Source organism: Hemiscyllium ocellatum (assembly GCF_020745735.1).
Source record: "Hemiscyllium ocellatum isolate sHemOce1 chromosome 27 unlocalized genomic scaffold, sHemOce1.pat.X.cur. SUPER_27_unloc_18, whole genome shotgun sequence".
NCBI lineage: Eukaryota > Metazoa > Chordata > Chondrichthyes > Orectolobiformes > Hemiscylliidae > Hemiscyllium > Hemiscyllium ocellatum.
Window position 1 is genome coordinate 458,580 of NW_026867485.1, and position 21,187 is coordinate 479,766.

General features: G+C 45.2%; 1 protein-coding gene and 1 long non-coding RNA gene across 5 annotated transcripts in view; both read left to right on the forward strand.

The window, feature by feature from the left end:
- LOC132807528 (zinc finger protein 239-like) overlaps nucleotides 1–6,994 on the forward strand; it is a 26,548-nt gene extending 19,554 nt beyond the window's left edge. For 2 of the 3 annotated variants that reach the window (XM_060821638.1, XM_060821639.1), the window contains one exon: nucleotides 5,622–6,994. In XM_060821638.1, coding sequence (XP_060677621.1) covers nucleotides 5,814–6,503 — 690 coding nt within the window. In that variant the 5' untranslated portion in view covers nucleotides 5,622–5,813 and the 3' untranslated portion in view covers nucleotides 6,504–6,994. Of the gene's footprint in view, nucleotides 1–1,161; nucleotides 1,223–5,621 lie in introns of those variants that run through there. The other variant, XM_060821640.1, reaches the window with a different exon arrangement.
- A 10,246-nt stretch (nucleotides 6,995–17,240) lies between these two features.
- Nucleotides 17,241–19,823, forward strand: LOC132807533 (uncharacterized). 2 transcript variants are annotated; one of them, XR_009641973.1, is made up of 3 exons: nucleotides 17,241–17,300; nucleotides 18,968–19,051; nucleotides 19,527–19,823. It is a non-coding gene; the product is annotated as an uncharacterized LOC132807533 (long non-coding RNA). The 2 variants fall into 2 exon arrangements; XR_009641972.1 differs by lacking the exon at nucleotides 17,241–17,300 and adding an exon at nucleotides 17,317–17,433.
- The last annotated feature ends 1,364 nt before the right edge of the window (nucleotides 19,824–21,187 follow it).

Sequence of the window (21,187 nt, forward strand, 5' to 3'; positions counted from 1 at the left end):
GTTTACCAGCAGTAAGTAAAGTGTGCTGAGTGGGGAGCCTAGTGAAGGATTAGGTGGATTTTTGAGTTAAACTGCTCATTTCATTCAGCCTTCAACATTGTATTTTCAATGCTGTGCATCAGAGGGAACAGTGAGTCAGTAACTGGTATCGTTAGAAGCCTCACGGGTTTCAGTACTGCAGGAATTGCATTGTTTCATCAGCATTGTATTGCTCTTTGGAGGGTCAGTGTGGACTTGTTGGGCCAAAGGGCCTGTTTCCACATTGAAAGTAGTCTAATCTAATCATTACTGGCAGCAGTGAGAGGTCTGGGCTATATTCACTATAGTGACTCCATGAAATTCTCTGCCTATGGAACCGGTAGAGACAGCTTCACTAAGAATATTCAAGACACAGGTGAGTAGGTATTTGCATGGTGGGGATATAAAGATAGTTGGGATAATGCAGGTAGGAGGAGCTGAGATGATGGATAGATCAGCCATGATCTTAATGAATGACAGAGCAGGCTCGACAGGCCAAATGGCCTACTCCTGCTTCAGTTACTATGAAACTGTAACCCTGCATTTCCCATGGGTAACCCAGCTAACCTGCACATCCCTGGGCAATTTAGCATGGCCAGTGCAAATCAAGGCAGGTGAACAATGTTGTGATGTGAAAATGAACATCAGAGAACGGTAGAAAGGGACAAGGAGAGTAAATGTACCAGCAATCAAAGCTGGATTCTAAAGATCACAAAAATTGAAACTGAAGACTGTGTGTCTGAAGGTGTGCTGCATCATAACAAAAGTGAATGAATAGACTGCACACATCGAACACAATATTTATGATCTAAAACTCCTTACAGAGACATGGCTTCAGGGTACCAAGGATTTGATCCTGAATATTGAAGGGATACATGGCATTCTAGTCAAATGAGAAGCTAGGTAAAGGTAGAGGCACTGCCAATCAAAGCACTGATAGCATGGTAGTCTGGTGTCAGCTCGGATTTCAGGTCCTGATTTCTCTGTCGTCTGTTGATTTCCCTGTTTCCACAGAGTAAAATGTCGGTCTGTTCTCAGCTCTGCAGGGTTTCTGCTGAAACCTTTTACACCTTCCGGAACAATAAAACATTCAGTCAATCAAGGCCCAACCCACAATCTCCCAGCCTGTCAACCATCCAGACAGAGAGAATCATCGTAGCAGGGAATAAAACAAGAAAAATGAAACACAATTGAGTATAAACAGGTGCTTGTACTTAATGTTTGTTCGTTAGGACGTAAACCAGAAATTGGTGACTCCGAGGGTTCTTATAGTGCCCTAATTCAGGAATTCTCGCTCCCTTACATCTATGCCAGGTGCTGGCAGGTGGGACTAGCTTGTGTTGGGATGTCTGGTCGGCATGGACAGGGTGGACCGAAGGGTCTGTTTCCATGCTGTACATCTCTGACTCTAAGTATTACCACCCAGGCATGATTGATAAAAATATTTGCATCAACAGAAATAAAGCACGTGTTATCAAATAGACATTAGATTAGATTACTTACAGTGTGGAAACAGGCCCTTCGGCCCAACAAGTCCACACCGACCCGCCGAAGCGAACCCACCCATATCCCTACATTACACTACGGGCAATTTAGCAAATTCACCTGACCCGCACATCTTTGGACTGTGGGAGGAAACCGGAGCACCCGGAGGAAACCCACGCAGACACGGGGAGAATGTGCAAACTCCACACATCAGTCGCCTGAGGCGGGAATTGAACCCACCTGTGAGGCAGCAGTGCTAACCACTGTGCCACCGTGCCGCCTATGGAAACATCCAGCATGGAAATAGACTTTGCGATCCAACACATCCTTGCAGACAAGATATCCTATGTAAATCGAGGTCCATTTGCCAGCATTTGGCCTTTATCCCTCCAAACCCTTCCTATTCACATACCCATCTAGATGCCTTTTAAATGTAATTGTACTGACCACTTCCTCTGGCAGCTCAGTGCATAAACGCACCACCCTCTGTGTGAAAACATTGACCCTTGGGTCACTTTTAAATCTTTCCCCTCCCACCCTAAACCTCTCTGGTTTTGGAGACCCCCACCCTGGGGAAATGTGCTTCCCTATTTATTCCATTCATGCCCCACATGATTTTATAAACCTTGACAAGGTTATCCCTCTGCCTCTGATGCTCCAGGGAAACAGCCCCATATTATTCAGCCTCTCTTTATACCACAAACCCTCCAACCTTGGCGACATCCTTATCAATCTGTCCTGCACCCTTTCGAGTTTCACAACATCCTTCCTACCCAATAACAGGGAGACCAAAATCGAATGCAATATTCCAAAAGTGGCCTAACCAATGTCCTGTACAGCTGCATCATGACCTCCCAATTCCTATACCCAATGCATTCAATGGACTAAATAGCCTTTCTATGCACTGTAGGGGTTTTATGATTTTATTCTGTGACCCAGTCAATTTTAGTCATTATCTCTGGTGCATGGCGTGTCAGGGTGGGATCACTGGTAACAGAATTGCATGCAATACTACAAAAGTGGCCTAACCGATGTCCTGTGAAGTGTACCAAACACCACCTTCACTATCCTGTCTACCTGTGACTCCACTGTCAAGAACTAAAAGCCTGCCATAGAGTCATACAGCATGGAAACAGACCTTCAGTCCATGCCAACCATAATCCCACATTAAACCAGTCTCTCCTGCCTGCTCTTGGACTGTATCCCTTGAAACCTTTCTTATTCATATACTGAAATAAATGTCTTTAAATTCTACCGGCATCCACCACTGCCTCAGGAAGTTCATTCCGCACATGAACCACCCTCTGTGTAAAATTAGTGTTTGAATAGCAAGGATGGAAAGGTTCAGAAAAGCTTTACAAGGATGTTTCCAGGGTTGGAGGGTTTGAGCTACAGGAAGGGGCTGAATAGATTGGGCTGTTTTCCCTGGAGTGTTGGAGGCTGAGGGGTGATCTTACTGTAAATTCATGAGGGGCATGGATAGGGTAAATAGACAAGGTCTCTTTCCTGGGGTAGGGGAGTCCAGAAGTAGAGGGCAGAGGTTGAGAATGAGAGGGGAATGATGTAAAGTTCCATGCAGAGTGTGGTGCGTGTATTGAATGAGCTGCCAGAGGAAGTTATGGAGGCTGGTACAATGATAACATTTACAATGCCTCTGGATGGGTGTTTGAATAGGAAAGGTCGAGAGAGAGAGGGGCTGGTAAATGCAGCTAGATTAATTCTGGATATCTGGTCAGCATGGGCAAGTTGGACCGAAGGGTCTGTTTCCATGCTGTACATCTCCATGACATTGAGGTTGAATAAGTCCTGATCTGATTTGCAATTCCAAAATGCAGCACCTCGCATTTATCTGAATTAAACTCCATCTGCCACTCCTCAGCCCAAGATCCTATTTTAATCAGAGGCAACCTTCTTCGCTGTCCACTGAATCTCCAATTTTGGTGTCATCTGCAAACTTATTAACTATACCTACTATGTTCACATCCAAATCATTTTTATAAATGACAAAAAGTAGTGGATTCAGCACCGATCCTTGTGGCACACCACTGGTCACAGGCTCCAGTCTGAAAAGGAACTCTCCACCACCACCCTCTTTCTTTTACCTTCAAGCCAGTTCAGTATCCGGTTGACTAGTTCTCCCTGTATTTCATAAGATCTTACCTTGCTAACGAATCTTCCATGAGGAACTTTGTTTGATTGATTTCCTAAGCACAAAGCCATGCTGACTATCCCTAATTAGTCCTTGCCTTTCCAAATACATGCAAATCCTGTTTCTCAGCATTCCCTCCAACAACTTGCCTATCACTGATGTCGGCTCGCTGGTCTATAGTTCCCTGGTTTCTCCTTACCACCGTTCTTAAATAGTGGCACCACGTTAGCCACTCTCCAGTCTTCCAACACCTCACCTGTGACTAAGGATGATACAAATATCTCAGCAAGGGGCCCAAGAGTCACTTGCCTAGCTTCTGGGGATTTATCTACTTTTGTGTTTCAAGACATCCAGCTCTACCTCCTCTGTAATGTGGACATTTTTCAAGACGTCACCATCTATGTCCCCACATTCTATATCTTCCATGTCCTCCTTCACAGTAAACACTGATACTCATTTAGTATTTTCCTCATCTACTCCGGCTCCACACATAGGCTGCCCTTGTTGATCTTTGAGGGGCTGTATTCTCTCCCAATTACCCTTTTGTCCTTAATTTATAAAAACCCTTCTAATTCTCCTTAACCCTATTTGCCAAAGCTATCTCATGTCCCCTTCTTGCCCTCCTGATTTCCCTCTTAAGCATACCCCTACCGCCTTTATACTGTTCTAAGGATTCATTCGATTTGTCCTGTCCATACTTGTCATATGCTTCCTTCTTGTTGTTAGCCAACTCCTCAATTTCTCTAGTCATCCAGCATTCCCTACACCTACCAGCCTTTTCTTTCACCCTAACAGGAACATACTGTCTCTGGACTCTTATTATCTCATATTTGAAGGCTTCCCATTTTCCAGCCTTCCCTTTACCTGTGAACATCTGCCTCCAATCAACTTTTGAAAGTTTTTGCCCAATACCATCAAAATTAGCCTCCCTCCAATTTACTTTGAGATCCGGTCTGTCCTTTTCCCAAAGTGGTCCAGCACTGACACCTCAGTCACCTGCCCTGCCTTAGGTCAGGTTTTGCACCTTCTCTAGTAGGAACATCCACATACTGCCTCAGAAAATTGTCTTGTCCATGCTTAACTCTTGATCTAAACCCTGAACGCTGGCAGTCCTAGTCAATGTTTGGAAAGTTAAAATCCCTGACCATAACCATCCTAGTATTCTTACAGATAACTGAAATCTCCTTACAACTTTGTTTCTCAATTTCCTGCTGATTATTAGAGGTTTATATTACAATCCCATAAGGTGATCATCCCTTTCTTATTTCTCAGTTCCACCCAAATAACTCCCCTGGATGTATTCCCAGGAATATCCTCCCTCAATACTATCCCTTATCAAAACACCACTCCCCACCTCTCTTGCGCCCCCCCTCCCCGCCACCCCACATATCTTTCCTATGGCATTTGTATCCTGGAACATTGAGCTGTCCATCCCTGAGCCACATTTCTGTAGTTGCTATGATGTCCCAGTCCCATGTTTCTGACCATAAACCCTGATTTCATCTGCCTTCCCTGTTAGGTCTCTTGCTTTGACGTAAATGCAGTATAACTTCAGTCCTACATTGTTCTCTGCATTATTCCTTCCTGCCCTGACTGTTTGATTCACTCCCTTTCCCAACTGTACGATTCTCGGGTTAGTCTCTTTCCTCACTGTTTTCCTGGGACCCATCCCCCACCTTACTCATTCAGCAACTTCACTGGCTTTCTTTCTGCAAGCAGTCTTGACATTTTATTTTCATATCTTGATCCAGCACCTTTGTCGGCAGCTTGTTCTAGGTCATTGTCCCCTGAATGAAGTTTTCCTCCATACACACTTAAGGCTATCTGGCTGCATGAGGGTTTTCAGGTTTCTGTGACCTGGATAATATGTGATCAGCAGGCACCTGGAAATCTACAGGAATTGCCATCAATGTATCTTTATTTAACTGTACTGACCGTGATCACTTATTTTGTGAGTTTATTTTTGCAGGACACTAGTGTGGCAGGAAGAATACTAAGACACCCGAGTGAGGGAGATTCAGTGGGCTGACTGTGGAAAAAGTGCTTCAAACCATTTCCTCAGCTTGGGGGAATCAAAATCACACCCCTCACGGTGGGGACAGACTGTGTACCAGTTCTGTTTGTAATTTCAAACCCAGGTGACACAAGGAATACTCTCCCCATGGGGAAACCGTGGAAATGTGGGGACTGTGGGAAAGGATTCCCTTCCCCCTCAGTGCTGGAAATTCACAGACGTGTTCACAGCGGGGAGAAGCCGTTCATCTGCTCAGTGTGTGGGAAGGGATTCACAAATTCTTCCAACCTGCGGGCGCACCAGTGGGTCCACACGGGAGAGAAGCCCTTCACCTGCTTGGTGTGCAGGAAGGGGTTCACGCATTCATCTGCACTGCTGACCCACCAGCGGGTCCACACTGGGGAGAGGCCGTTCGGTTGCTCAGAGTGCGGGAAGGCTTTCCGTCGTGTGAGCAACTTGAGGAAGCACGAGCGGGTCCACACGGGGGAGAGGCCATTCACCTGCCCCGAGTGTGGGAAGGGATTCATTGATTCTTCCAGCTTGCTGAACCACCAGCAGATCCACACAGGGGAAAGGCCATTCACCTGCTCTGTGTGCGGGAAAGGATTCAATCATATGAGCAATTTGCGGCAGCATAAGCGGGTCCACACTGGGGAGAGGCCATTCACCTGCCCCGAGTGTGGGAAGGGATTTACCAACTCTTCCCACCTGCTGACCCACCAGCGGATCCACACTGGGGAGAGGCCATTCACCTGCTCCAAGTGCAGGAAGGGCTTCACCTGCTCCTCCGACCTCCAGAGACATCAACGAGTTCACGTGCCATCACAGGGAAATTGAAGGAGTGACAGATAAGTACCATTTTTGACTAGACTATCAACCCCGTTCTGGGGTCTCCCAGGTTTGAATCCCACCGTGGTAGATGGCGCAATTGAAATCTGGAGTTCAGAATCAAATGATGAAACCATTTTCAGGGGAAGAAAAACCCCACCTTATTCACTCATGTCCTTTTTTAGAGAATGAAGCTACCTTTGCAGGAAAGGAATCACTCAGTTATTCCAGCTGCATCCTTTACCTGGTCTGGCCTACCCCTGACTCCAGAGCCACAGCAGTGTGGTTGACTCTTGATTGCATCCCCCTCCTGTATATGAGCTGGAGAAACTAACTTGTATACAGGGTGTAGGCTGAAACTGCTGAGTGAGGCAATACTTCCTCCAGGTGAAGGCTGTACCAGGGATCCAGTTCCAAAGGGATAATTTGGTGCTGACCAATAGTAAAGAAAGTGGGGGATGGGGAGTGTGTGCACTTTGACCTTGAGCTTTTTATTTAAAAAACGCTACTTTTCGTGCACTTTTTTTTCTGGGAAAAATTGAAACTGTAATGAAGCAGGGTTGCAATAAACGTTACCGGAATTCACCGTCTGACTCAGACTCTCATTGAAAGCTCTGAGATTCAACACGTTTTTGCTTTAAAGCTGCTAATTTCTTTCACCCTCCAGCACGAAGTTTCCAATGTCCTGGATCAGAAGTGAATGAGTGGCAGAATTGTGAGAAATTGTAAATTTTTCAGGAGTGCGGATTCATTGTTTCATCAGCATTGTAAGGTTTACTGGCAGCAGTGGGAGGTGTGGGCTCGAAACAAAGATTAAAAGTCTCACAACACCAGGTTATAGTCCAACAGGTTTATTTGGAAGTATTAGCTTTTGGAGCACCGCTCCTTCATCGGGTAGCTGTGGAGCAGGATCATAAGACACAGAATTAAAATTAAAACTGAAGTTTTTCATCTCATCATCATCTCATTTCATCAGCATTGTAAAGGTTACTGCCTGCGGGAAAAATTGTGGGCTGTGTTCATGAGAAACAAAGGTAAAAATCAGACAAAGGTATTGGAATATAATCTGATATTATTTGGAAGGACTAGCTTTCGGAGTGCTGTTCCTTCATCAGGTAGTTGTGGAGCAGGATCACACGACATACTAATTTTTTAGTACACATTCTATCATACAACTGAATTGAACAAATCTAGATTGCTATCAAGTCTTTCATCTTTTAGAATGGGTTGCAGGTTTCAGTTCATTAATATGTAAATCCCAGAATGACTTATAAGGAACGTTCTCAATGTAATTTGAAAGTGACATTTCAGCTCAGAGAATGTATTAAAGGTGTGAGGTTAGAGCCTGCCTGTCTCCTAATGTTGAGTCAGACTGGTTCTACTTCCAAAGTTGGAATGTATAAAATATTAATGGATTGACTGCCTGCAGATTGTGTGCTTTGAGCAAAATTGAATGTGTCTGCTATCTCACACCTCCCCACACACAACATGGGTGCTGGGGAAAAAATAAGCACTATCGCAGTAGCGTTAGTGAGGGGATTTAAAAAAAGTTTAACCAAGAGATTTAGCCACCTCAGTTTAAAAAAAAAACCCAGGAGATTGGAATCTCCTCCGTTGAGGACTGACTCTCAGCTGGCTGGCTACAGCCAGCGTACTGTGAGCAGGAGAAGAGGAGGAGAGGCATTCAAAGTTTGGGAGAAGATTTGTAGCTCGGGTGTTCGTTGTTGTGGTTCTGTTCGCCGAGCTGGGAATTTGTGTTGCAGATGTTTCATCCCCTGTCTAGGTGACATCCTCAGTGCTTGGGAGCCTCCTGTGAAGCACTTCTGTGATGTCTCCTCCGGCATTTAAAGTGATTTGTATCTGTCCACTGCAGCGGACAGCTGGAACTGACAACTGGAAGCGGCAGATACAAATCACTATAAATGCCGGAGGAAAGATCACAGATGCACTTCACAGGAGGCTCCCAAGCACTGAGGATGTCACCTAGACAGGGGACGAAACGTCTGCAACACGAATTCCCAGCTTGGCGAACAGAACCACAACGAGGGGAGGCATTTTAACCTCAGAATTATTTTTTTCAAAGTTCTAGCTCAAAGGTAGAAGACAGGGAGTGGTGGTGGAGGGGTGCTTTTCAGACAGGAGGCCTGTGACCAGTGTGTGCTACGAGGATTGGTGCTGGGTCCATTACTTTTCATCATTTATATCAGTGGTTTGGCTGTGAACATAGGTAGAGTAAGTTTGCAGAGGACACCAAAATTGGAGGTATAGTGGACAGTGAAGAAGTTTACTTTTGATTAAAACAGAATCTTGATCAGATGGGCCAATGGGTGAGGAGTGGCAGATGGAGTTTAATTCAGATAAATGCGAGGTGCTGCATTTTTGAAAAACCAATCAGAGCAGGACTTAATGGTAAGGTCCTAGGGAGTGTTGCTGAACAAAGAGACCTTGGAGTACAGATTCATAATTCCTTCAGAGTTGCAGGTAGATAGGATAGTGAAGATGATGTTTGGTATGATTTCCTTGATTCCTTTCCCAATGAATCAAGTGGCTCCATCAGAGGTTGATGTGATATTTGGTTTCAGATTTCTTTCCCCATGTCTTCCTGCAACAAAATTCACAAAATAAGTGATCGCGGTCAGTACAGTCAAATAAATATAATGTGGGCAGCACGGTGGTTAGCACTGCTACCTCACAGTGCCAGAGACCTGGGTTCGATTCCCGCCTTAGGCGACTGTGCAAACTCCACACAGTCATTCTCCCCATGTCTGCGTGGGTTTCCTCCAGGTGCTCCGGTTTCCTCCCACAGTCCAAAAATGTGCAGGTTAGGTGAACTGGCCATGCTAAATTGCCCGTAGTGTTGGGTGTAGGGGTAAATGTGGGAGAATAGGTCTGGGTGGGTTGCGCTTTGGTGGGTTGGTGTGAACTTGTTGGGCCGAAGGGCCTTTTTCCACACTGTAAATAATCTAAAAAAAATGACAACTCCTGTAGATTGCCGGATGCCTGCTGATCACATATTATCCAGGACACATCAGGCAGCCAGAGAGCCTTAAGTGTGTATTGAGGAAAACTTCATTTGGTTACAATGACTTGGAAATGAAGCTGAATAATGATATGAAAATGAAACATCAGAGTCATACAGATGTACAGCATGGAAACAGACCCTTCGGTCCAACCCGACCAGATATCCCAACCCAATCTAGTCCCACCTGCCAGCACCCGGCCCATATCCCTCCAAACCCTTCCTATTCATATACCCATCCAGATGCCTTTTAAATGTTGCAATTGTACCAGCCTCCACCACATCCTCTGGCAGATCATTCCATACACAAACCAGAGTGAAAAAGTTGCCTCTTAGGTTTCTTTTACATCTTTCCCCTCACCCTAAACCTTTGCCCTCTGGTTCTGGACTCCCCCACCCCAGGGAAAAGACTTTGTCTGTTCATCCTATCCATGCCGCTTATGATTTTATAAACCTCTATATGGTCACCCCTCAGCCTCCAACGTCCACGGAAAACAGCACCAGCTTATTCAACCTCTCCCTATAGCTCAAATCCTCCAACCCTGGCAACATCCTTGTAAATCTTTTCTGAAGCCTTTCAAGTTTCATGACATCTTTCCGATAGGAAGGAGACCAGAACTCTTATTTCCTAAACGCTGAAAACTCCATCCCACACATTCTCCCTCCATCCTCACTTTGCTGAACCTAATCCGTGCTGTATCCTGAAGGGTCTGGTTTACGCTGATTTACAGCCCATGCTTGGGGGATCTCATTGAAACATACAGAATACTGATTGGCCTGGACAGGGTGGATGTTGGGAAGATGTTTCCATTGGTAGGAGAGACTAGGTCCCAAGGGCACAGCCTTAGAGTAAAGGGAAGATCTTTTAGAATGCAGATAAAGGGGAAACCTTTGTAGCCAGAGAGTGTGAAACCTATGGAATTCATTGCCACAGAGGCTGTGTTGGGCAAGTCACTGAGTATATTCAAGACAGATAAATAGGTTCTTGTGTATCAAGGAGATTGAGGGTTGCAGGGAGAAAGCAAGAGAATGGGCTTGAGAAACTTGTCAGCCATGATTGAATGGTGGAGCAGACCTGATTGGCTGAATGACCTAATTTCTTCTCCTCGGTCTTATGGTCTCTTGCTGTCCTGGACATAGCGAAAGAGAACTGGGAGCAGGAGTAGGCCATTTGGTCTTTCAAGCCTGCATCAACATTGAACAGATCTGCACCAACATTGAACTGGATATGAATATACCTACATCTTGGTGGATAGTGTGGGACCTTTTTCACTGGAGCATAGGAGGTTGAGAGGTGATCTTATCAAGCTTTATAAAATCATGAGGGGTATAGATGAGGTGAATGATGGGTGCCCTCTCCTTGGAGTGGGGTTTCAAGGTTAGGGAGCAAATTTTGAAGGTGAGTGGAGAAAGATTTTAAAAAGACAGGAGGGACACCTTTGTTTTCCCATAGAGAATGGTTCGTATGTGGAATGAATGTCCAGAGAAAGTGGGGATGCAGGTACAGTTTAAAAGACATTTGGATAGGGACATGAATGGAAAGGTTTCGACATGTTATGGACTAGGCCAGACCACTCAAAACATTCTTAAGCAGGCAGCACAGACCGTGACTTTGCTATTTGTTTCAGTAAGTGCACAGTGAAAATTACCCAAAGTTAGCTAGGTTGACTACCAGGATTTAAAACAGATAAATGTATTCACAAGAATACAGAATGAAACACAAAGAACAGAATATAGAATAACCACAGAACTCAGTCTGTCTAAACTAGACTTAATTATGCTGTTCCAAATGTACACAACAGTCCCAATAAACAAACCCCTTAAACATACAGTAAAACTGAAACAGAGGCTGACAGGTCGAAGTTAGAAGGGCAGAAGGAGAGAGAGTTTAACCATTTTTCTTTACACTGTCCACTGCTGAACTCACTCAAACAAGGCCTCAGCTTTCACGACAGATCACTCGTCTTTCATTATGCAGGTCACTTCAAAAACATAAAAGCTTGGGCCTAGAGTCTCATCTGTTGACGTACAAACAAAAAAGCCAACCAATACCCTTTTCATTTCTGTACTAAACCATCCGTTTTGGAGCCAGGGGCCATTTTACCACCACTCTGAAAAAAAACAAGGACACAGCATCCTTGAGAAGAAGGACCAGCTTTGTGACAGAGGGATATGGGCCAAACACTGGCAGATGGGATTAGTTTAGTATGCAAACATAGCATAGAGTAGTTGGACTGAAGGGTCTATTTCTGTGCTGTATGATTCTGTAATGGTCTCAAAACCATTTTCTTGCCTTCCCCTATAACCATCCACTTCTTTGTTGTTCAAAAGTCAGATGACCTCAGCCTTGAATATATTCAATGACCCTCCCCCTCCCCCCCCCCTCCCCCTCTCCCACCCCCTCCCCCTCCCCCTCTCCCACAATTGCAGGAAGTCATCCCCATTTTTGAACTCAATTCCTCTTGCTAATATACTACTTGCCTTGCTGATTGCTTGTTGCACCTGTCTGACAACTGGCAGTGACTGGTGTAGAAAGACACTGAGCCCCCTTTGTCCATCCACACATCATTCCTGATGAAGGGCTCGTGCCCGTAACGTCGACTCTCCTGCTCCTCGGATGCTGCCTGACCTGCTGTGTTTTCCAGCCACACTTGACTCTGATCTCCAGTCCTCACTTTCTCCACATACCAATATATTATCATTTAAACCATGCACCTCCTTTCTGCCTTTTTTTTTAAAGCAATAGGCTTTAACTTTACATTGTGATACTGCATTTGCTGTGCGTTTGCCAACGGGGACACAGACCTGGACCAACTTTTCCAGAGTCTGTCCCCTCCCTGGATTCACTCCCTTTCCCTTCAGTTTGTGTAAAGTCAGCAACTGAATCCCAGAACGAAAGAGAAGTGAAAAAGTGGGTGAAAAGAGAGTGCGGTACCCACAGATGTTGGGCAGAGTTGCAGTCTGGGGTGAAGTTCATTCAAAGAGAGAGAGGAACAACAGCAACTTCAGAAACTCACGGCCCAACTTCCGCATTCAGACAAAGAGGCGGTTCTGATTGGCAGGAGGACCAGGCTCCTTCCGGTCCTCCGGCTCTCACCATTGGTCCTTCAGAAGAAAGTCAAGCGCCGTTTCCGCGGACAGCGACGAGCATGCTCAGTGTTTTTGTTGACACCGCAGCACATGCGCAGTGCTTTTGCTGACACTGCAGCACATGCGCAGTATGCTCTGTGGAGGTGCTGGCGTTACCGACTGATTTGAACAGGAGAAAAAAAGCTGCAGCCACAATTTTATTTTTCCCTGCGGCTCGACAGTTTATTCCTTTTGAATTTCGTCCGGCTTTGTATGTCTTTTCCTCAGGGTAGAGGAAGTCCAAAACTAGACGGCATATGTTTAGGGTGAGAGGGGAAAGATTTAAAAGGGACCTCAGGGGTAACTTTCATGTAGAGTGTGGTGTGTGTATGGAATGAGCTGCCCAGAGGAAGTGGTGGAGGCTGGTACAATGACAGCATTTGAAAGGCATCAGGATGGGTATCTGAATAGGAAGGTGTGAGAGAGATATGGGCGAAATGCTGTCAAATGGGTCACGAGATTAATTTAGGATATCTGGAGGGCATGGGCGAGTTGGACTAAAGGATCTGTTTCTGTGCTGTATGACTCTATGCGTCTATTTCAATGCAAGTTTCAGAAACATGACTGCAGCTTTTAAAAAAACTTAATATATTTTAGCTGTTCTTAATTTTAAAGATCAGCCATTTCTTGCACACCCCTGTCTTCCAGGTAGAGTCATCACTATTGATTCTCTCCAATTCCTGAGAAAGAGATACAGCAATCAAAGAGGGCATGAGAAAGCATGGGGGAATGGTAGAAGGGGGAGAGAATGGACAGGGGAGCGGGGTAGAGAGGAGGAGAGAATGGACGGGGGAGCGGGGTAGAGGGGGGAGAGAATGGACAGGAGAGCGGGGTAGAGCGAAAGAGAGAGAGAGAAAATTACAGGGGACAGAGGGTCGGGTGCAGAAAATGAGGGGAAGAGAGAGAAGAAGGCTGAGCACAGAGAATTGGTGAGTACAGAGTGTGAGGAGAGAGAGTGGATGGGGACCAAATGGTTGGGGGACTGACAGCACAAATCCCACCTTCCTCAGAACTGGTGTCAGTGTCTCATGAATTGGAACCCACTCCACCCACAGCAGACCTGAGGCAATCGTTTCTCAATAGATGCTTGGCTAATGCAGTAGAATCATATAATCCCGACAGGCCATTTGGCCATAAAATTCAGACTGACCTTCCAAACAGTATCCCAGCCAGACCCACCCATTTTTCCTACAGTTCCCCATGGTTAACCGACCCTCAGTTGCACATATGTGGACACTTCAGCACGGCCGATCCACCCTGAACTGCAGATATTTAGACTGTGAGAAGAAACTGGAGCACCCAGAGTTAACTCACGCAGACAGAAGAGTGAGAACGTGTTAAAGTCCACACAGACAGCTGCTCAAGAGTGGAACCGAATCCAGGTCCCTGACATTGTCAGGCAGTCGTACGAACCACTGAGCCACCCAGAGCTTTGATGTTCTGCTTTGTCCTAGTAGTTTGTAACTTCTCATGTGCCCTCAGCAGAGGCTCTCTCCTCCTGACATTGTTGAACCACACCCACTGCAACCTCCCTTTCCCACTTCTCCAGCCCTGAGCACATCGGTTCCTGAATACCATCACCAAACAGACACCAATGCCATCTGTGCTCCTGCTGACAACTGCAGAGAACGGAGACCATCCCTGTCACTGTTCTGTCCCTTACCACCACCTCCCCCTCCCCAATGTTGTTTTTACTCCCACTGCCCAACCAGTTAGCTCCTCCCACCTGCAGCCCTCTATCAGATCCCCTTTACCTGCCAGACCTGCACTTACACCCTCCTGACCCTATCCACTGATGCAAACAAAAGGCTCTCTCCGGAGGGGAATGACCGTCTCCCAGAATAAAGTGCCTGGTTAACTTTCCCACTTTACCCTCAACATGTGTGCAGCCTGGCTTCCAGCTCCATCTCTCTGAACGAATGTCCTCTAGGATGTGTTTGCCCTGGATCACAGCATCCAGAGCATCCCACCTTCTGCAAATTGTAAGACAAGCCCCACCCTGCCCTCTCCAATGTGTGTTGTATAACTGATAGCCAAGTTCGGAACCCATGAGGATGGCCTCAACAGGGACCTTGGTTTCATGTCACACCACAAGTGATCCCACTCACACAGGCTTGTACCCCATTACTCACATACGTTACCAAGCACGGTCGTATGCAAACACATGCTCTTTGCACACATACACACACACTAACATGCACACCAATCAGTTTCTGGGGTGAAATTGCAATTGCAGAATTTTATTTGCAGATACATTATATTTTGCCCAAAAAGCACACAATCTTCAGGCAGTCAATCCATGTGACATGTTATAAATCCCTAATTGTTGTGGTTCTGTTTGCTGAGCTGGGAATTTGTGTTGCAGACGTTTCGTCCCCTGTCTAAGTGACATCCTCAGTGCTTGGGAGCCTCCTGTGAAGCGCCTCTGTGATGTTTCCTCCGGCATTTATAGTGATTTGTATCTGCCGCTTCTGATTGTCACTATAAATGCCGGAGGAAACATCACAGAAGCGCGTCATAGTAGGATCCCGAGCACTGAGGATGTCACCTAGACAGGGGACGAAACATCTGCAACACAAATTCCCAGCTCGGCGAACAGAACCACAACAACGAGCACCCGAGCTACAAATCTTCTCACAAACTTTGAAATCCCTGCTTTGGAAACAGAACCAGTCTGACTCAAGATTGGGTTGCAGACAGACTCTAACATGAGTGAATCAGATGGTTTTCTTTCCCCAGAAAATGATTTCATTGTTAGATTCTGAACTCCAGATTTCTGACTGAATTCCAATTCCGCCAGAACTGGGTTGATAGTCCAGTCAATAATGGCACTCAGCCCTTGTTCCTTCAATCACCCTTTGCTGGCACATGAACTCACTGGTGCCTCCGTAGGTTGGAGGAGGGGGTGATGCCCTTCCCACACTGAGAGTAGGTGAGCATGCTGTGCCTGGTGTGGACCCGCTAGTGCGTCTGCAGGCTGGAGGAATTGATGAATCCCTTCCTGTGCTTGGAGCAGGTGATTGGCCATTCCCTGTTGTGGACTCGCTGGTGAACTTCTAAAATCTCAAACCATATAATCAAGAAAAAACCCACTCTATTCACTACTGCAGACTTACAGCAAGGTTACACGTTAAAAAGTGTGCACTAATCTGTTCCTGTGCTGTGAGCTCTCCTACACATTTTCCTCCAAGATCAGCTGTGAATTTTGCTGTTTTTAAATTTTTCCAAGATGTTCAGAGAGACATGATTTCAAACAGCAGAGGCAGTAACTATGCAGATTCACTGCTGTGTCCGTTAGTAATATACGTTTCTTTCTCTCTCCCTTACAGACCATGTGCTCACTGCCTTTGGCTGTCTTTCTCCATTTTGAAATTGCTGTTGTCTTGATTTTTTTTACTCCAAAGTTCCAAAACAATGCATCAACATATAAAACATTAATAGCTGTTCCTGGAATTCAAGGAAATCGCCTCCAACACTGAAAATACCTCAAAAAAGGAGCAGCTCTTACAGCCACAAATTTTCCGGTCCTCCATCTCCATGACTCTATAACAAATGTTCAACGAACTGGTCTGCAATTTCCCACATATGGCCTCCCTCCCATTTTGAATACAAGTGTTACATTAGCATTTTTCCAATCCAATCGAACCATAAGATCATATGACACAGGGGCAGAAATTAGGCAATTCAGTGCATCGAGTCTGCTCCACCATTCAATCATGGCTGAGATGTTTCTCAACTCCATTCTCCAGCTTTCTTCCCGTAACCTTTGATCCCCTTGACAATCAAGAACATATATATATCAAGTCTTAAATAAACGCAATGAATCTTTCCCATGTTCAGAGATTTTTGGAATTTTGTAACTAATGAATTCACTATCTCCACTGCCACTTCCTTCAGGACCCAGGATGTAGGCCATCAGCACCAGTCGACTTGTCTGTCCTCAATCCAAATAGCTTGCTGTGTACCTTTACCCTCTCAATGTTGATTGTTTAAGTTCTACTCTTTCTATAGCCTCAGACTTGCCAATTCTAATAGGAATAGTTCTGTTGTCTGCCAACATAAAAACTGAGATCATCTCTGCCACTTCAGTGTTCCCCCATGAACTCACAGTTCTCATCTTCCAAGGTACCACACTTAGCTCAGCGACTCTGTTCCCATTAACATACCAACAGAAGCTTTATCCATCCTTTTTGATATTTAGTGCGAGGTTTCTTTTGTAAGTTAACTTCCCTATTTTTATTTATATTTTTTAGTATCCCTTTGTTTATGTTTGAAACTTTCCTAATGTTTGACCCTTCCAGAGGTCTAGAATAACATTTCACAACTGGCTGAAAAGTTTTGAAAAAACTACTTTGAAACTTTTTTAAATAACACCTTTCTGGCGGCTGGGGGCCGGAAAAACGATCGCCCCGCCCCCATTGTCTCCGATTGTTTGGTGGTCTCCCCAACCACGCCCCCTCAGCCAGCGATGACATCACACCGGGACCCCGCCCCTTGTTTGCTGGCGCATGTGCAGTGTAGGTCCCGCGGCCGGACGAAGCCAGTGTGACTGAGTGTGGGAGAGGAATGGCGCCGGCGGCTGAAGGAACAGGAACAGAAACAGAAACAGAAACCGCTGGAAAAGCTGAGCAGGTCCGGCAGCTCGTGTTGAGAGAAATGTGAGGACGTGTTTCGGGTCCGGGGATCCTTCTTCAGAACAGGACCAGGTTTCAGAAACATCCCGGGGAGGTCGCCAGGTCCGAGCGCCAAGACCTGGCTCCTGCCCCCGGGGAGAGGAGACAGTGAGACAGGGTAGGATTGGGAACCGCGGGAGGAGGGAGACTGGGGAGTTTATAAACTCCTAGGGGGAGGCCGCAGGCCGCGAATAAAAGCCCCACAGGCCCAGTGTTTACTTCACCGGGGAAGGAGCTCTCGGGTTGCCTGGCAACCGGGCGCCATCTTTGTGAGGGTCAGGCGCTGTCTTGGGGCGGGGAGCGCGGGCGGCCATCTTGGTGAGGGCACCATCAACTGTCATTTCCGGGAGAGAATTCCAACCTCGTGGCAGCCCCGGCCTTGGCCGAGCTTCATTCCCCACACAGTGTAGTGATGTGCAGGTTAGGGGGGCTCAGCCATGCTAAATTACTGATAATGCCCGAGGATGGTCTGGTTAGTGTATGTTGACCATGCTAATTTACCCGCAGTGTCCAGAGATGTGCAGGTTAGAGTGGACTGGCCGAGGTAAGTGTATCCATAGTGTTCGGGGTTCTGCAGGTTAGGGTGAAGGTCTGGACCCCCGAGATCGGTCAAAAGAATCACTGGGAGCTGAATGAAATAAGGCAGCCTAGCACAGATTTGTCCAGCAACACAGGTTAAAAACTTTATGTTCCGTGGCAAAATTACACAATTACATTTGAAAATTACTCATTATTTATTTTTGAGACAGCACAGCCTTAATGACAAGAAAAGACCAATAAAATGTAATAAGGTGACATGATTGACAGCAGGTTAGTCCAATGATATTTCCTGGGAAACAGATTGTTTTACGTGCAAAATCATCCCATGCTTGCTAGTTCAAGATTAGTTCGAATACCAAATTGCTTATGATTCACATTATGCAAACTCCATTGTTCTCTTTTATTTCTAAATCCAACCAACTCAGCAAAGCAGCAATTCAAGTTCAATGTCAAATCATAACCTGAAGCCATTTTGTTATATTATTTAAAATTGAAATGCCATTTTGTGGTTAATAAAAACCTACATACACCTGTTGCTCCTAACAGCCTAAATTCAAATTTTAAATCCTGATCTCAATAAAGCAGCAGTTGTCTCATTACCCAAAAGGGTGAGACCACAAATAATATCAATACGGTTTTGATGGCTAATAACTCCTGAAAATCCTTCTACAAAAAAAAGTCACTGAGAGCTGCATATCCCAAAGTGTGATATTCCTGTTTTGTAGAGCTTTTGGATGCTTCCATTCTGTGCAAAACTCAGGGGAGACTATGTTCCTACAGTTACAGCACGAGGAGTACTTAATTTATTCAAAATAATAACCAAGTTTAGTGTAGGTAAGGGAGGGACCTTGCAAATAAGAGGCCTGCCTCTCTTTGTGACTTCCTTGAGGCTGTTCAATAGATGGGTCTTTCAGTAAGAGATGCGGTTATTGTCCCAGAACAGTTCCACCCATCCCATAATTGGGAAGACATTGGTGCCATTAGGGGTCAAAAAGTCTTTTGCTGAAGTCAGCACATAACAGACCACTTCATCCCTGCCAAATATTCTATTGTGACTTTGAAGAAACAAATTGTAACCGAAAGATAACATTTCCCTATCTTCTCTTTTGCAGTGTGACCTATTTGGATAGGGCAAGGCTTACCAGGGTAGCCCACAGCACAACTGGTATCAAACTGGCACACAACACCTTTACAGGGTAAAGACCGTTTAGACTTGTTCTGTAAATGAACTGTTCAAGCTCTGACCACTGCAATAGTCATTCTTGGTAATGTTCAATCCCCCAGCATTTGGATGGGTATATGAATAGGAATGGTTTGGAGGGATATGGGCCGAGTGCTGGCTGGTGGGACTAGATTGGGTTGGGTTATCTGGTCAGCATGGCCGGGTTGGACCGAAGGATCTGTTTCTATGTTGTACATCTCTATGACTCTATAAATGGGTGATCTAATTGTTCGTTCACAACAGTAAGTAAACATCCTTCAACATCCATCTTTTGAAGACCATTCAGGCTCATAGAAACTTCAATCAAATCACCCCTTGCTATTCCAAACTCTGGTTGAAAGTCAGACCTGCCTGACTAATGATTTCCCATAAGACAGTCTGTTCATTGTGGGTGTCAATCCAGTTTACCTTCTGTGAATTGCCTTTAAGGCATTTTCATTCTTCCTTAGGTAAGGATATCAAAACTGAGCACCGTGTTCAAGATGTAGTCCCACCAATGCTCTGTAACTGAGGCATAATCTCCTTACATTTATGTCATTGGCCTTTCTAATCACTTGCTGCGCTTGCATTCTAACTTGTGACTTTGCAAGGCCCCTGGATCCCTCTGCATCTCAGAATTATGCGGTTGTTCTCCAAATAGGTAATAAATTGCATTTTACCATATTGTACACCACTTGCAAGAGTTTTGCTTATTTATTTAACCAATCTAACAATCTGCATCCTTGATATGTCATCCCCACAATGTACTTCTCAATCTATTTTTGTGTTTCCTGCAAATGTAACCACATACCTTTGATCCCCTCCTGTAAGTCATCTATATAATTGTAGAAAGTTGAGGAGCCAGCAGAGATGCCTGTTGGAACCCCACCATACTTTCAAATATACATCCAATTTGACAAAAGAACCATTCTTGCATATCCTGTTTTCTGCCAGTCAGTTGATGTTCTATAACTATACTTTACACCATGAGCCCCTCTGTGCAATTTGCTTTTCGTGAAAACATGTCAAACACCTTTAGGATATTCAAGTTCAGTATATCCACAGGCTTCAATTTACATACTCTTTCATAGAATTCCTTTAGGACGGCATGGTAGCACAGTGGCTCCCTCTCACGGCCAGAGACACCTGTTTGATTTCAGCCTTGAGTCGACTATCTGTTTGGAGTTTGTATGTTGTGTCTATGTCTTTGTGAGTTTCCACTGGGGGCTCCACAGTCCAAAGATGTGTAGGTTGGGTGAATTAGCCATGCTGGATTGTGTAATGTCCTTGGATGTACAAGCTAGGTGAGTTAGCCATGCTAAATGCAGGGTTACTGGAGTAGGGTGGCAGTCTGGATCTGGGTGGGATGCACTTGAGGGTTGGTGCAGGACTTGATCGACCAAATGGTCTCTTTCCGCACTCTCGGAATTCTATGAATAAATTGGTGAAACAGCATTTTGTTTTCATATTAGCATGCTGATTCTTTTCAATTACCACGAGTTTTTTGACATGGTGGTTATAATCTCCTTAATTGATTCAAAAACAAACGTTTAATTGCCATTGACTCAAGGGATTCATTTTCCATGATGTATCTTTCCCTTCTAGAACAGAAGTATTAAATATGTTACTCTCCAGTCTGAGGAAAATTTGCCTGATCTAATAAATCTTGGAAGATTAACATTAATGCAAATATGAACTCATTAGCCACCTTTTAAAATTCTATGATGAAGTCCACCTGTACCCAGAGATTTGCCAGCCCATAGCACTATCAGTTCGCTCAATAGCATTTATCTAATGATTCTCATTTCACCAAACTCCTTTGTTTGTTCAACCTATGGGGTTAAAGGCAGGATTCTTGACAGTGTGGTGGAACAGAGGGATCTTGGAGTCCAAGTCCATAGATCGCTCAAAGTTGCCACCCAGGTTGATAAGGTTGTTACAGAGGTGTACAGTATGTTGGCTTTCATTAGCAGGGAGATTGAGCTTAAGAGCTGCAAGGTTATGTTGCAGCTGTATGGAGTACTGGTTAGATCACACTTGGAATATTGTGTTCACTTTTAGTCACCTAATTTTAGGGAAGATGTGTAGGGAAAATTTCCAGAGGAAATATCACAGAAGCGCTTCACAGGAG